Here is a 13,289-nt window from a genome sequence, read left to right on the forward strand (position 1 = left end):
CCGCCTGGCCTTTGGCCTGGACTCAGTCTGACTCCTATGTTTTCCTCCCTTATGGTTTTTGACTTGGGCCTTTTTAAAAAATGAGACTGCATTTAAAATTTAAAATCTAAATTGTATTTTAACCTGTATTTTAACTAATTGTTTTCTTTTTATGCCTTATTGTAATTTTATTGGTGTCAGCTGCCCTGAGCCCAGTTTTGGCTGGGGAGGGCGGGGTATAAATAAATTATTATTATTATTATTATTATTATTATTTAATTAATTTATTATTATTATTATAAATGGCAGCTCTGAAAGAAATGGCCATTGATTTCAAAACAAAGATGTTAGAATTTGATCGGCCAATATAATCCCTGTCTTTAAAATGCTGGAAGCGGTAAAAAATGGATTCTTCAGTGTTATTGTAGACATCCTTTCCCTAAAGATGCAAAATTAAATGTAAGCTTTATATTTGATATTATATATGGGTTTCCTCAGGTCTTCTGAGGAACAACAACAGCTAGTTATCCAAATGGCCTAGGCAGCATTCAAAACTTAAAAGAATAAGGTACTCATCTCTGTATCTTGTTCTTACGCCAACATATCCAGATAGTGGTGACAAGGTGTTTTTCTGAAGGGGAAGAGAGAGACAATTTCTAGAGCAGTGAGAAAGCTGCCATGCCTCATTTTGTTCTGTGTCCATCAGTCTTTCAGTTTTTCATTGCAACGTTGCTGGAATACATTCCTTTTCCTCAGACATGGACTATTCAATTAAACACTTGTGTTGATTGAAGTCTGAGGACTTGGTTCATTTTGTTATCTGCTCTGTGGCATTTTTTAAAATCACCTTTTCATATAAAAATGTTTTTTGTACGTTATCTCATATTGTACCATCTAATGAGAAACCACACAAAACCATGCAGTCACCACCCAATGCAACAGCCGCAGGTCAACACAGGTAAAAATAATAATGTAGCCCATATAATTATTTAAAAGTCTTGTCAATATTTAATTTGCCTCCCCTCCCTGACTTCCCCACCTCCTGCGACTTTAGAGGGCAATGGCACCATCCATCATATTGATCTTAATTTCTCAGTCAACTTCTTTTTGAATGTTAAATAAATGTCTGAGTCAGGAAAGGGTCTGAATCGCCTGGCTTGCACTCCTGCTGTTATTCGCCTGCTGCTTTCTGCTCTATCCCCAGAGTTCTGAATCTCCAGATCTCCCTACAAAAACAAAAGAAGCAGCAGGTAGATCCTAACCTGTTAGATGAGATGTCCGAATGCCAGTTAAAGCAGACAGCTGTCCCCTGAAGCTGCTCGGGAAGTTATGGGTGCAGCTTTCTGTCTCAGACGAATCATGACAGCTTGCCTTGCATAGTGAGAGGGTGTTTTTTTTTTTGACATCTGAGGGCACATGGGCAGCAAGGCAGCTGCTATTTAGCACTGGGGAATGATTGTCTGTCCAGAGCAATGTGAAAACCATAATTATTTCAGCTAGTATGGTTTGCTATTCTTAGAATCCTTTAAAATCCCAGCATAACCTCTGAAGCTCAGAAATGTGTTGTGCTCCTCATTGCTTGCTGTAATGAACAACAACGAGAAAATTATATATTAGATACGTATTTTCAGTTTGGACTTAACCCGTAGTTACTGACTGTTACTTCCTGTCACTTCCAAGACCAGACAGTCTCTGCCTTTAGGTGTTGCTTTAATAGGGAGTTTGTGCTCCTCCTTAGTTTTAATGAGGTTGTTGTTTTTTATTTGTTGGTTGGTTTTATTTTTGTAAAGATGCCTTGAGCTTCCTGTGGTGAGGGAAGGTGTCTAATAAATTAAATTAATTAATTAATAATAAGACAAACCTCTCTGGGGAAAAGCTTTTCCTGACTTGAGAACTACTGCAGAGAAGGGCCTCTCAGGTAGCCTCCCCCCTCATCTTAGACAGCTGGGTCTCCCACAGAAGGTCCTCTGTAGGAAGCCCTAATCTACAGCTAGGCAAATTTCAAATTTATAATGGGGGAAAAAACCCAGCAGAGGCATGCCAGATTTGTAATGGAAACTTTTCTGACTTTCTCAAAAGGACTTGTTGACCCCTGTGACCTTCAAAGAATGCTGTTCCATTGAATCAAAGGGTGAACTGTTTTATTTGCAGAAAGCTCGTGTTTTGAGATTGGCAGCTCAGTGCTCGTGGGGATTTTATTTTATTTTATTTTATTTGCTTTTTGCTTCTGTTCTTCCTCTCTCATTGCAGCTCATTTTAGGAAAATCAGATTCTCTCTTCTGCAAACCAATGTTAGCCTTGACCCTGCCTAACATTTCTCTCGCCTTTCCTTGCAGTCCCCATGCCGTCTTAGAGCGCCTGAGGATCAGAGTGAATAGAATTAGTTTACAGGATTATGAGGGACTGCATTATGACAAGGAAAAGCTTCGAGAAGCTTGTAAGTATATATGTACATATGGCTAATTAGTATAACTGCATCCATGTGTTCTATGTATATAGGTAGCCTTTTGATATAGGGCTGACTTTTGGCTGGGCTTAGTCAACAGCCATTTGCTGCCAGGCCCTGCCTTCTTTACTTTGTGCTCCACAGAATCTGAGTGCATTTCTCATGCCTGGCAAGGTGGCTTTTATGAGGGAAAGCATTGGGCAAGAAGATTTGTGTGCATTTATAGCATCCCCTGCCCTCCAAACTTATAGCTTGGCACCTTTTTGAAATAGGCACTTGGGACTTGGAGGTCTTTAAGCTTGATGGCCATATGTCAGAATTCTATGACTTTCCCTGTGTTTTCCAGCATGTTTTCTTTTAAAATGCTGCTCCTGTAGTTGGAAGCTTCCCATAAACAGAAACCAGCCGATTCCCTCTATGATGTTTAGTCATTTGTTGCAAGAAACAATCTCCAAAGCAGATGCGATCATTATAGGCATAGCTGCCAAGTCTCCTGTTTTTCGCGGGAAACCCCCATATTTTAAACCATTTCCCGCTGGCAGCCCGGATTGGAAAAAATCCCGTAAATCCCCTGGATTTCCTACCTGCCAAGGAGGCTCCATTTTGGGTCCTGGCGCCGCCCGATTTCCGGTGCCCAGGCATGGGTAGAGTGGCACCGGAAGTCGCTTCTACGCATGTCCAGCGTAGAAGCGACTTCCGGTGCCGCGCTGCTGCTGATCCCGCATTTTTTCAGCGGGAGACTTGGCAGCTATGATTACAGGTATAATAGGTGAGCAAACAAGACATCAATAAAAGCCCCGAAGATAGAGATTTGGTGTGGCAACGGACAGCTGTGGTGGATAAGGCAAAAGTAGCAACTCCTCTTTTCAGATCAAGCAGGCTACGTGTTTGGAAGAAACCCATACCATATGGATATTGCCATCATGCCCTGCTGGTGCCCTTTCTTGAGACATCTGGCAAGTCTGCAAAGAAAGGCGAAAGGCTGAATCACACACTTCATTCTGTTCTGCTCCATTTTGGCATATGAACAATACAAACGTCTTATATACCATAAGGGCCTCATGCAAATACCCCTGTAGTCATGGAGAAGATTCCCATTAATTTCCCTGCTTCCCAGTTAAGACCTTATCAGCCTCGAACTTCACAGCTCCGCTGAGAAAAGCAATACACAATTTCTGGGAGAAAGTACTGTAGCAATTAATGGTCACGTTCAATCAATGATGCAGAAGTCCAAGGGAGAGGTCAGCCAATCTGGCGATACTGTTGACGGCAACACCTTAAAATGAAGTCCTTTTCCTTGGTGACATGCACGGAGTCATTAATCAGTGCAGGATGTGGCTGCTTGCGATAACAGTTTAATAGAGTCTTGTTCATGCATCTGGTTCATTATTCATATTCAATTACAAGGACGGCTGTTTGTTATGTAACAAAGCTGCAACTTCCTTTTTTTACAATATGGGATTCCCTGGTAATTACTGGATGGCAAATCTTCTAATTGGTTTGCTTATCTTCTTGTAGAAATATGGTTATTCTGTTTAGACAGTTTTATGCTCCCCCCCACCCTTTTCACTGTTCACTGGTACTTTTTCCCAGAGCTGGAAGATGATGGTCTCAATAATGGGAACGCAGGTTCTTCTAGCAAGACTAGCGCCAGCTCTTGCTACATATTTCCACCCAGAAAATTAAAGCCTTCATCATGGGTTTGCCAAACATTCTTCATGAAGATAATTGCTAGGGTTTGTGGGGAGAACGCATATTAATTATTGAAATTATGCTAGCTAACGCCGACAGCCTGGTATGTGGTGGGAGAGCTGTCTTGGATGGTGCTGAGCAGAACTCTTCATTGGGGAAAATCATTTGCCTGAGGAAAAAAAATTGCCAGATTTCAACACCAGAGGTTATTCACCTTTGTAACATTGTGGTGTGGTGCACGGCAGTACTTCCAACACAATGGGACAGTTTGGACATCATGATAAATGTTTGTTGATTGGAGGGACATGGAAGAAGACATTTGAGGACTGTAGCCTTGCTTTCTGCTCCCAGCTGTGAGCATCACCTCTGTGGAGAAGATAAGGAAAATGGCCAGAGCAGGAGTACCTGTCACTTTGAGCTCCTTGGAGGAAAGGCAGGATATAAATCTAACAATAAATAGCCTTTGACTTGCCCACTCATGCTCCCCTCTCCAGTGGTGATGGTATTGGAAGCCTTTTCTTCAGTTTTTGAAGAAAACAGCTTGTTTCATTTGAACCTGGCAAACTATGATTCACCTTATCTGTGGTTTGTTTTAAACCAGCCCACTTCAAACTAAGGGTTATGAAGACAAATTAGCTTAACAAACCACAGTTAAGATTAATCGCAGTTTAGGGTTCATGTAGGGAGGCGGGTGGCGCTGTGGGTTAAACCACAGAGCTTAGGGCTTGCCAATCAGAAGGTCGGCGGTTCGAATCCCCGTGATGGGGTGAGCTCCCGTTGCTCGGTCACAGCTCCTGCCAACCTAGCAGTTCGAAAGTATGTCAAAGTGCAAGCAGATAAATAGGTACCACTACAGCAGGAAGGTAAACGGCATTTCTGTGTGCTGCTCTGGTTCGCCAGAAGTGGCTTTGTCATGCTGGCCACATGACCCGGAAGCTGTACACCGGCTCCCTCGGCCAATAACGCAAGATGAGCGCCTCAACCCCAGAGTCGGTCACGACTGGACCTAATGGTCAGGGGTCCCTTTACCTAGGGTTCATGTGTAATGGTAAACCGTGGTTAATCAAAAATGGAAGTGAAAGCTTCATGTCCTTGTGGATGTGTCACAGGAGGAGTGAGAAGGGCGAGGAGAGCATGCGTCTTTGGCTTGCTGTGGCTTCTCCCATCATGTTAAAACAGGAATAACCAATGTGGGGCCCTCTAGATGTTGTTGCACTTCATTTGCCATCAGCCTAAGCCATCATGACCAGTGCTGATGGGATAATTGGAGTTGTAGTTCAGCAACACCTGGAGGGCATCACTTTGGCTTCCTCTACATTAAGCCATGGTTTACTACAGGCATCCCCAAACCTCGGCCCTCCAGATGTTTTGTACTACAATTCCCATCTTCCCTGACCACTGGTCCTGTTAGCTAGGGATCATGGGTGTTGTAGGCCAAAACATCTGGAGGGCCGCAGTTTGGAGATGCCTGGTTTACTAGAATGTCCAGTCCAGCTTATTCTGGATGTTACTCTTTTGTAGAAAAAGCTGTAGATCAGTCTCCAAATGCATGGGTCATGACTCTTTCCCAATGTTCCCCTTTCAATCTTGCCCACTTAAATAGGCAGTAAATGATGAAAATCATAACAGAGAAACCCGTTTAAGAATGAGCCATTTTATTATCCCTTTGGGAGCCCAGCAGGAAAGCTATTAAGATTTTTGCCTGAGACATGTCTTCATGATGGAGCATCAAATACTTCGACACCAGCGTAATAACCTGGATCATCCAAACTCGGAGTAAATAAATTTTGCTCTTCTTGTTTGCTTGAAATACCAATTTGATTCTATCAGTGGTCTCATCTGAAATTGAATTTTTTTTACTCCTGCATCCAACTCGTCATATATGCTGTTCAGAGAAGATTAATCTGGGCTCCACTGGAGGTAGACAACTCATTTTTGAAATCCTTCCAAGAAATTAAATGATTCCATACTTTCCTTTGTAATATTGAAACAACCAATTTTTTTACCTTATTTTACCCCATTTTTGTTACTTACTCCACTATTTTATTTTAGGTTACAGGTAGGTAGCCGTGTTGGTCTGGATCGAAGTAAAATAAAAAAATTCTTTCAGTAGCACCTTAAAGACCAACTAAGTTTTTATTTTGGTATGAGCTTTCGTGTGCATGCGAAAAAGAAGTGTGCATGCACACGAAAGCTCATACCAAAATAAAAACTTAGTTGGTCTTTAAGGTGCTACTGAAAGAATTTTTTTATTTTATTTTAGTTCTTTCTGTCTCCATCAAAGCACTTTGGTGATAGAATGGAACAATATTCTTATAAGAGGTACAGGTATTCACTTAGGACAGTAAGTGTGTGTGTGTGTGTGTGTGTGTGTGTGTGTGTCTGTCTGTCTGTCTGTCTTTCTGTCTGTCTGTCTGTCTGTCTGTGAATGCTTGAGAGGTAATCCAATCCAAGTTCCTTCACTGTAACCAAATCATTCCCCAAAGATGAATTTGTCCAACCAAATTGATTAGTTCATTTGTTCTTTAATGGTAAGCGTTCTTCTGATACAACAGTTTCCACCCAGTGAGTAATTTTGGAATGACTTCCAAAATCTCCATACAGTGGAGCCTCGGTTTATGAACACTTCGGTTTACGAATTTTCGGTTTACGAATGCCGCGGACCCATCTGGAACTGATTAATTCACTTTCCATTACTTTCAGTGGGAAAGTTCGCTTCAGTTTATGAACGCTTCAGTTTATGAACAGCCTACCGGAAGCAATTACACCCATGCTTCGGGTTAAGTACGCTTCAGGTTGAGTACTCCGCGGACCCATCTGGAACGGATTAATCCACTTTCCATTACTTTCAATGGGAAAGTTACCTTCAGTTTATGAACGCTTCAGTTTAAGTGCTCCGCGGACCATCTGGAACAGATTAATCCACTTTCCATTACTTTCAATGGGAAAGTTCGCTTCAGTTTATGAACGCTTCAGTTTATGAACAGACTTCCAGAACCAATTGTGTTCATAAACCGAGGTACCACTGTATAGGTAAATGTTACATCAGGCATCCCCAAACTGTGGCCCTCCAGATGTTTTGGCCTACAACTCCCATGATCCCGAGCTAACAGGACCAGTGGTCGGGAAAGATGGGAATTGTAGTCCAAAACATCTGGAGGGCCACAGTTTGGGGATGCCTGTGTTACATCAAAGGGGAGGGGAGCAAAATGAATTAGTGGAGAAAGTAACAAAAATCTTAAATTTCTAATTTTTAAATGAGGCTTATTGTCTTAATGGCTGACGACATGTGCTCAAAAATGTGTGGTCAGTACTTGGTGAAACATCAGAAACTGAAAAAGCACTTGAGAATGAGTTTTATTCACCAGACAGAAGGGGCTTCATTCATCCCCTTGGCTTATCCATAGAAGACTTTGCTGTTGTATCTTCCAAGTGTCAAATCCTTTCCTCCTCAGAAGTCCTGGGTGACTTGAATTCTGGTGGCAGTTACGTGAAATAAGCCAGTCTATACAAATAGGCTCAGTTTGCGTAATTTATTTTAATTGTAGCATTTTCATCAGGAACGGGGAACCTGTGTCTCTCCACAGGTACGGCCAATGAACAGGGATGATGGGACCTGTAGACTGACAACATCTGGAGAGCCACAGGTTCCCCATCCTGGCCTCATATAGTAACTGCCAGCTGTATGCCACTGGCAAGGCCAGGCAGAGTCAAGCAGCTGTACCCAAATATAGATCTGGAGGGTCTGACTCAGACCTCTAGCTCAGAGTCTGTAAAGCCAGTGCACCAAAGCTAGAAGCTGGAGCCTGATGTTCAGCAGAGAAAAGCTACTGCTCTGGATTTTCCAGAAGGAAGAAGAAGACAAACCTCCTAGTGTCTATGCCAGTCTGGTTGTCCCAAAGGAGTGTTTCTGTGCTTAGGTCTAACCATATGGCATGATGAATGCGTTGCCAACTGCTGACCTGTGTCTTCTCCTCATTCTCCCCAGTGACACAGTTCCAGGATGGCACAAAAGCAGTATGTGGCATTCTCTGGCAGCTACTGGGGCCACAGTGTCCCCTCCCCTCTTTAAAAGTGTATTGTAGAAGAAGCAGTCAGTTGGGAGCTGTGAATTAAGCTCCCCACAAGGACCCAGGATGATGATGCACCAGGAGCATTCTGGGAAATTAAATTGGCAGTTCCTAGAACTGATTCAGAGCACTTCATCCCACCTCCACATAAGCCTACTAGCGGCTGCTGTGTGTGTGTGTGTGTGTGTGTGTATTTTCTACCATTGAGCAATTTGCCAAGGGCTCGTTTAAACCTGGAGTTTGTCCAGATTACCGAAGGCACGAGCGATGTGATATCACCGTGCTCAGAATTAAGTAGCCCCTGTCAGCAGCACCCGGCGAAAAATGGAACAACTGCTTTGTTTCGGCGTAATATTTCAGCAGGCGAAATGGAGCCTTGCTTCTGATAAAAACACACGCATTTCCCCCGTGCGGAAAAGTTTAATAGAAGAAAATAGCACGAGAATTTATGAACCAGCTCTCTCTTAGCCCACTTACAGGAACAGCGGTGATGTATTGGTTATTGTTGTAAAAAGATAGAAACCAGCTTCTAAGCAGTAGCTAATGAAGAAACATGAAAACTATATCTCAGCAAGCCCTTAAATATATTTATCATAGTTCTTCTAGTTCTTCTTTTTTTTATGGCATGGTAAGCTATTATTCCCTTTACATTTAAGCTAACCAATAATAGTTCTGGAGGAAGAGAGGGGAACCTGCCCCGTTGTATATCAGGGGGGGGGGGCTGTGTGGAGAGAGTCTCCTCCTTTAAATTCCTGGGAGTTTACCTTAGTGAGGACCTCACTTGGAAAAAACAACATAACTCAGGTGGTCAGAAAGGCCCAACAGAGACTCCATTTCCTCAGGGTCTTGAGAAAAGAATAATGTTAAACAACAACTGATGAACTCCTTTAATCGGTCCGCAATAGAAAGTGTCCTTTCATATTGTATCACAGTGTGGTATGCTGGCCTGACAGCCATGGACAGACAGTCTCTACAGAGGGTGGTGAATACAGCACATGATATCATGGGCTGTCCCTTGAGTCCGCTGGATGACATCGGAAGGGATCGTTGCCTTAGGAGAGAAAGAACAATTCTCAGGGATGACTCACACCCAGGCCATCACCTCTTTAATCTTCTACCCTCGGGCAGGAGATATAGAAGTATAATCAGCCGTACCAACAGGCTAAAAAATACATTCTATCCGTTAGGCTGTTAGGCTGTTGAACGGGAAAATAACATAGCGAAATTGACTTGCGAGGTGGTGTGTTGTTTGATAAGAGATTGAGTGTTGGGGGGGAGAGGCTCATTTAATTTCATTGTACACATGTTGTAGAGCAGGCACCCCCAAACTGCGGCCCTCCAGATGTTTTGGCCTACAACTCCCATGATCCCTAGCTAACAGGACCAGTGGTCAGGGATGATGGGAATTTTAGTCCAAAACATCTGGAGGGCTGAAGTTAGGGGATGCCTGTTGTAGAATGACAATGAAGGTATTATTGTTGTTGTTGTTGTTGTTGTTGTTGTTGTTGTTGTTGTTGTTGTTGTTGCAAGCAGACTTTACTCTGTCAAAGAAGCAAAGTTTGACAGCCATGTCCATTTCACGTCTTATCTGTGCATTGATGTCACTTTTGAAAACCTCTCACATTTGCATTAAGAACAGGGATGAAGAGAACCTTTTTCAAACCGGGGTCTGTATCCCCTAATTTCAAGGGTCATATGCCATTGGTGGGCAGGGCAATGGATGGGACACCGATGCTTACCTTTGTACAGTCCAGCCATGCAAAAGTAAGTTAGCACCTCTTCATTCAGACATGCAAGAAGCATTGTTATAGTTCAAGTGGACGTTCTAGCCAGGCAAAAGAGCTGGATGATAAGGATCACCTGGAGGATAATGCATGAAATGAGTTATTGCATTTCATGGTCTTTGTGGATCCACTGCTTATATTTTAATATATTTTTCCTGCAAATGTGTGTATGGATACTTGGCAAATGAGGATTTTCCTTAATGCTTCTGATGAAGTGGGCTGTAGTCCACGGAATCTCATGCCACTGCAGTTGCTTGTTAATTTTCCTTTAAAAAGATCCTTCCCAATATTTATGTACCTGCAGTTGAGTTCCTGCCCAGTTAATGAAAGAGAAGTGGGAGCCACAAGGAGGGCATGGTCACCTAATTTGTTAGTGTCAGTAGTGGCTAGTCAGATAGTCTGCAGGTCTATCTTGATGGGCATCTTCTGAAAAGCCTCTCTGAAGCATCTCACCCATGGACTGCGTCAAACACGTCTTGATGCCAGTGGTCTATTGCTAGGGTATCCCCCCCTTCACATGAATAGGACAAAGTACTTTCCACATTAGGAGGGCTGCACTGATTAATGTTGAGAACAATATCCTTGTTGCTTAAAGTAGCATTGTACAACACTTGCTTTATTGGGGGAAAGGTAGGGGGCTTTTAATGACATGCAGAAGCTTCATACCCTGTTTCCTTCTCATTTTCATCAAATCACTCCTTGTCCCCTTCAACTGCCTTCCAAATATTATAGGGTTACAAGAGAAGGGGGCCAGGTCCCACCTGCCTTGTATTCTGAGCACTGGCACAGGAGCTAAATTAAAGCTCACACAAGATGTATGGAAAGGTAAACAGAGTGAAAACAAGCCCCCAATATAGGGGGAAAAATATATTAGCCTGCTGTTGCTTCTTATGCTTTTAAAAGCTCTGCATTAAACGAAGTGCCAACTGCAGACTATTCATTAATTTCCAGCATGCCAGAAATGAATGTCAGAAACAGTCCTTTAATTCTTAAGCCACTGCAGCCGGCTTAGAGCTCATAATATGATCAACCATAAGCAGTTTGTGATGAGTTTGATAGAAGAAAACTAAATTGTTTAATGATGCATCAATATGTAATCTTGAAGGTTTTTCATCCCTTTGAGGAATTTAAAGCTCTCCCATGGATTTGAAATGCACTGAGAGTGTATTTTTGAAATAGAAGTGTTGTTATTCAGTTTCTGTGCACTACAAAAATACAGTGACAACGATGCCTGGGATAGTTTATTCCTAAGCTGTTTCAGCACTGTTGTCCATGCTGCTGGGTAGAGAGGTCCATGCTCATACACACTCTTGCGAAGGCGGGAGGATTAGCAGTATTAGGGCAAAGAGCATAATTCACTAAGAAATTCTACTGCACACTGAAGGGGAGCTATGCAAGAACTGCTGTGGTTCTACACTAGGGATGGACAACTGCAGCCCTCCAGATATTATTGAACTCCAGATCCCATCAGCCCCAGCCTGCATGACCAATAGTGAGGGGTGAGGGGATTTGTAGTCCAGCAACATGTGCAGGGTCACAGGTTCCCTGCTCCTACACAGCTCTGATTCACTTCAGTGGGGATTGAACAGGAGAACCTCCTTGTGGATTGTGTCCAAAGCTCCTAGGAGACACATGCAATTTCTTTTCTGTGATTTTTGCTTCTTCTTTTTTTGCAAATGGGGATAAATGACCAGATGTTAATGAAACCCAGTGTTTTCATGGTGTTTTGAATTGCTTTACTGGACTTGCTCACAAATTTACTGAGAGCTGCACGAGGTATTATAGCTAGGAAGCGGAAGGGGCAAGGTGAATGTGAAATGGAAGAATGGTATAAAGAGGTGCGGGATATTAGCTATTAATGATAAATTAACATGCACTATTAGGGTGAGATGGGGAATACGCAGGAGAAATGATTTTGAGGAGATATGGAGGGTGTTTGTAGAATTTGTACTGTTAAAATGGAAAGGGGTCGAAACATCGCAAGAGGCGTTGAAATTTTGGGAGCCTGGATAGTTAAAACGGAATGGTCTCCGGGGTGGGGTGCACATTTTATTCTTATTTATTTATTCTTATTAGCTTGTCAAAATAAATTTTTAAAAAATAAAAGAATAAATAGATTTACTTTGATTCCCTATGCTCTTTACATTACTAAAACTCATGAAAGCCCGCTCCATGAACAATGGTGTATGTAGCATGAAAATTTCTACTCTCTCTCTCTCTGTAGGAATAATGTAAAATATAGTAAAGTCGCTTTATGTTGTCGTAAACAGCCTTGACTGGATTTTCTGAATGAATCCTGATTTTTTATTATTAACTATGCTGAGGTGACCACAGTTGAGATACCTCTACTTTAAAGTGTGACTGCAATCCAATACATGTTTCTTTGGCGTAAAACCCATTGGCTTCCTAGGTTGGTGTGCACCAGGCACACTGCAGGTGGCAAACATATAACCCTCCAGATGTTGTTGGACTCCAACTCAGTAAGCATGATCAATTTTCAGGGATGATGGGAGTTGGAGTCCGCCAATATCTGGAGGACCACAGGTCAAACGAGCCTTGTTGTATAGGATGGTGCTGCTAAAAAGATTGCACCCGACGGTGAATTTCTTTGTGTTTTGCAATGTGCTGTAGTTATTATTATTATTATTATTATTATTATTATTATTATTATTATTATTATTCCTGCAGCTATTCCTTTGGGAATGATCGTTGTCAGAGGAGACTGTGATTTGGAGACCTGTCGCATTTATGTGGATCGCCTAGAGGAGGTGAGTTGGTGCAAATGCACACAGATATTCAGGGCTGGATTTAGGTTTGATGAGGCCCTAAGCTACTGAAGGTAACGGGGCCCTTTATATGTCCAGCTGCCTTTGTCAACAACAAAGTGTTGCTGCTTTTTTGTGTTGAATATATGATATGGTAATGTACGGATCTAATAGGTATCTAAAGCCATTTGCACATAAAGAAATATGTACTGTATTTTATCAAAGTAATTGTTGAACTGAAATACAATTAAGAAGTATATTAATAGTGAAATACAATTAAGAAGAAGTATATTAATAGTGAAATAATTATTAAGCTCTAACGTAAAATGATTTTTTATTCATAACAAACTTAATAATGCAAACACAGTGACATTTGGCAATAATTGGCATTTGGCAATAACAAAAGTTCCTTTAGAAACACAATTTAGAAAGACTCATAATCTATTCTCTAGAAACTTGCTATAACATGAAATAATAATAGGTGTAAATATATGATGCAAACTACTAATAATTATAAGTAGCAGAATGTAGGCACCTTACATATAGAAATGAG

General features: G+C 41.9%; 1 protein-coding gene across 1 annotated transcript in view; it reads left to right on the forward strand.

Moving 5' to 3' along the window:
* Positions 1-13,289, forward strand: part of DGKI (diacylglycerol kinase iota) — a 246,116-nt gene that overhangs the window by 168,422 nt on the left and 64,405 nt on the right. Inside the window, exons 22-23 of the mRNA XM_060279941.1 lie at positions 2,316-2,416; positions 12,660-12,739. Of these exons, the coding sequence (XP_060135924.1) occupies positions 2,316-2,416; positions 12,660-12,739 (181 nt within the window). The remainder of the gene's footprint in view (positions 1-2,315; positions 2,417-12,659; positions 12,740-13,289) is intronic.

This window comes from Zootoca vivipara, chromosome 10 (genome assembly GCF_963506605.1).
Source record: "Zootoca vivipara chromosome 10, rZooViv1.1, whole genome shotgun sequence".
In the NCBI taxonomy this organism is placed as follows: Eukaryota; Metazoa; Chordata; class Lepidosauria; order Squamata; family Lacertidae; genus Zootoca; species Zootoca vivipara.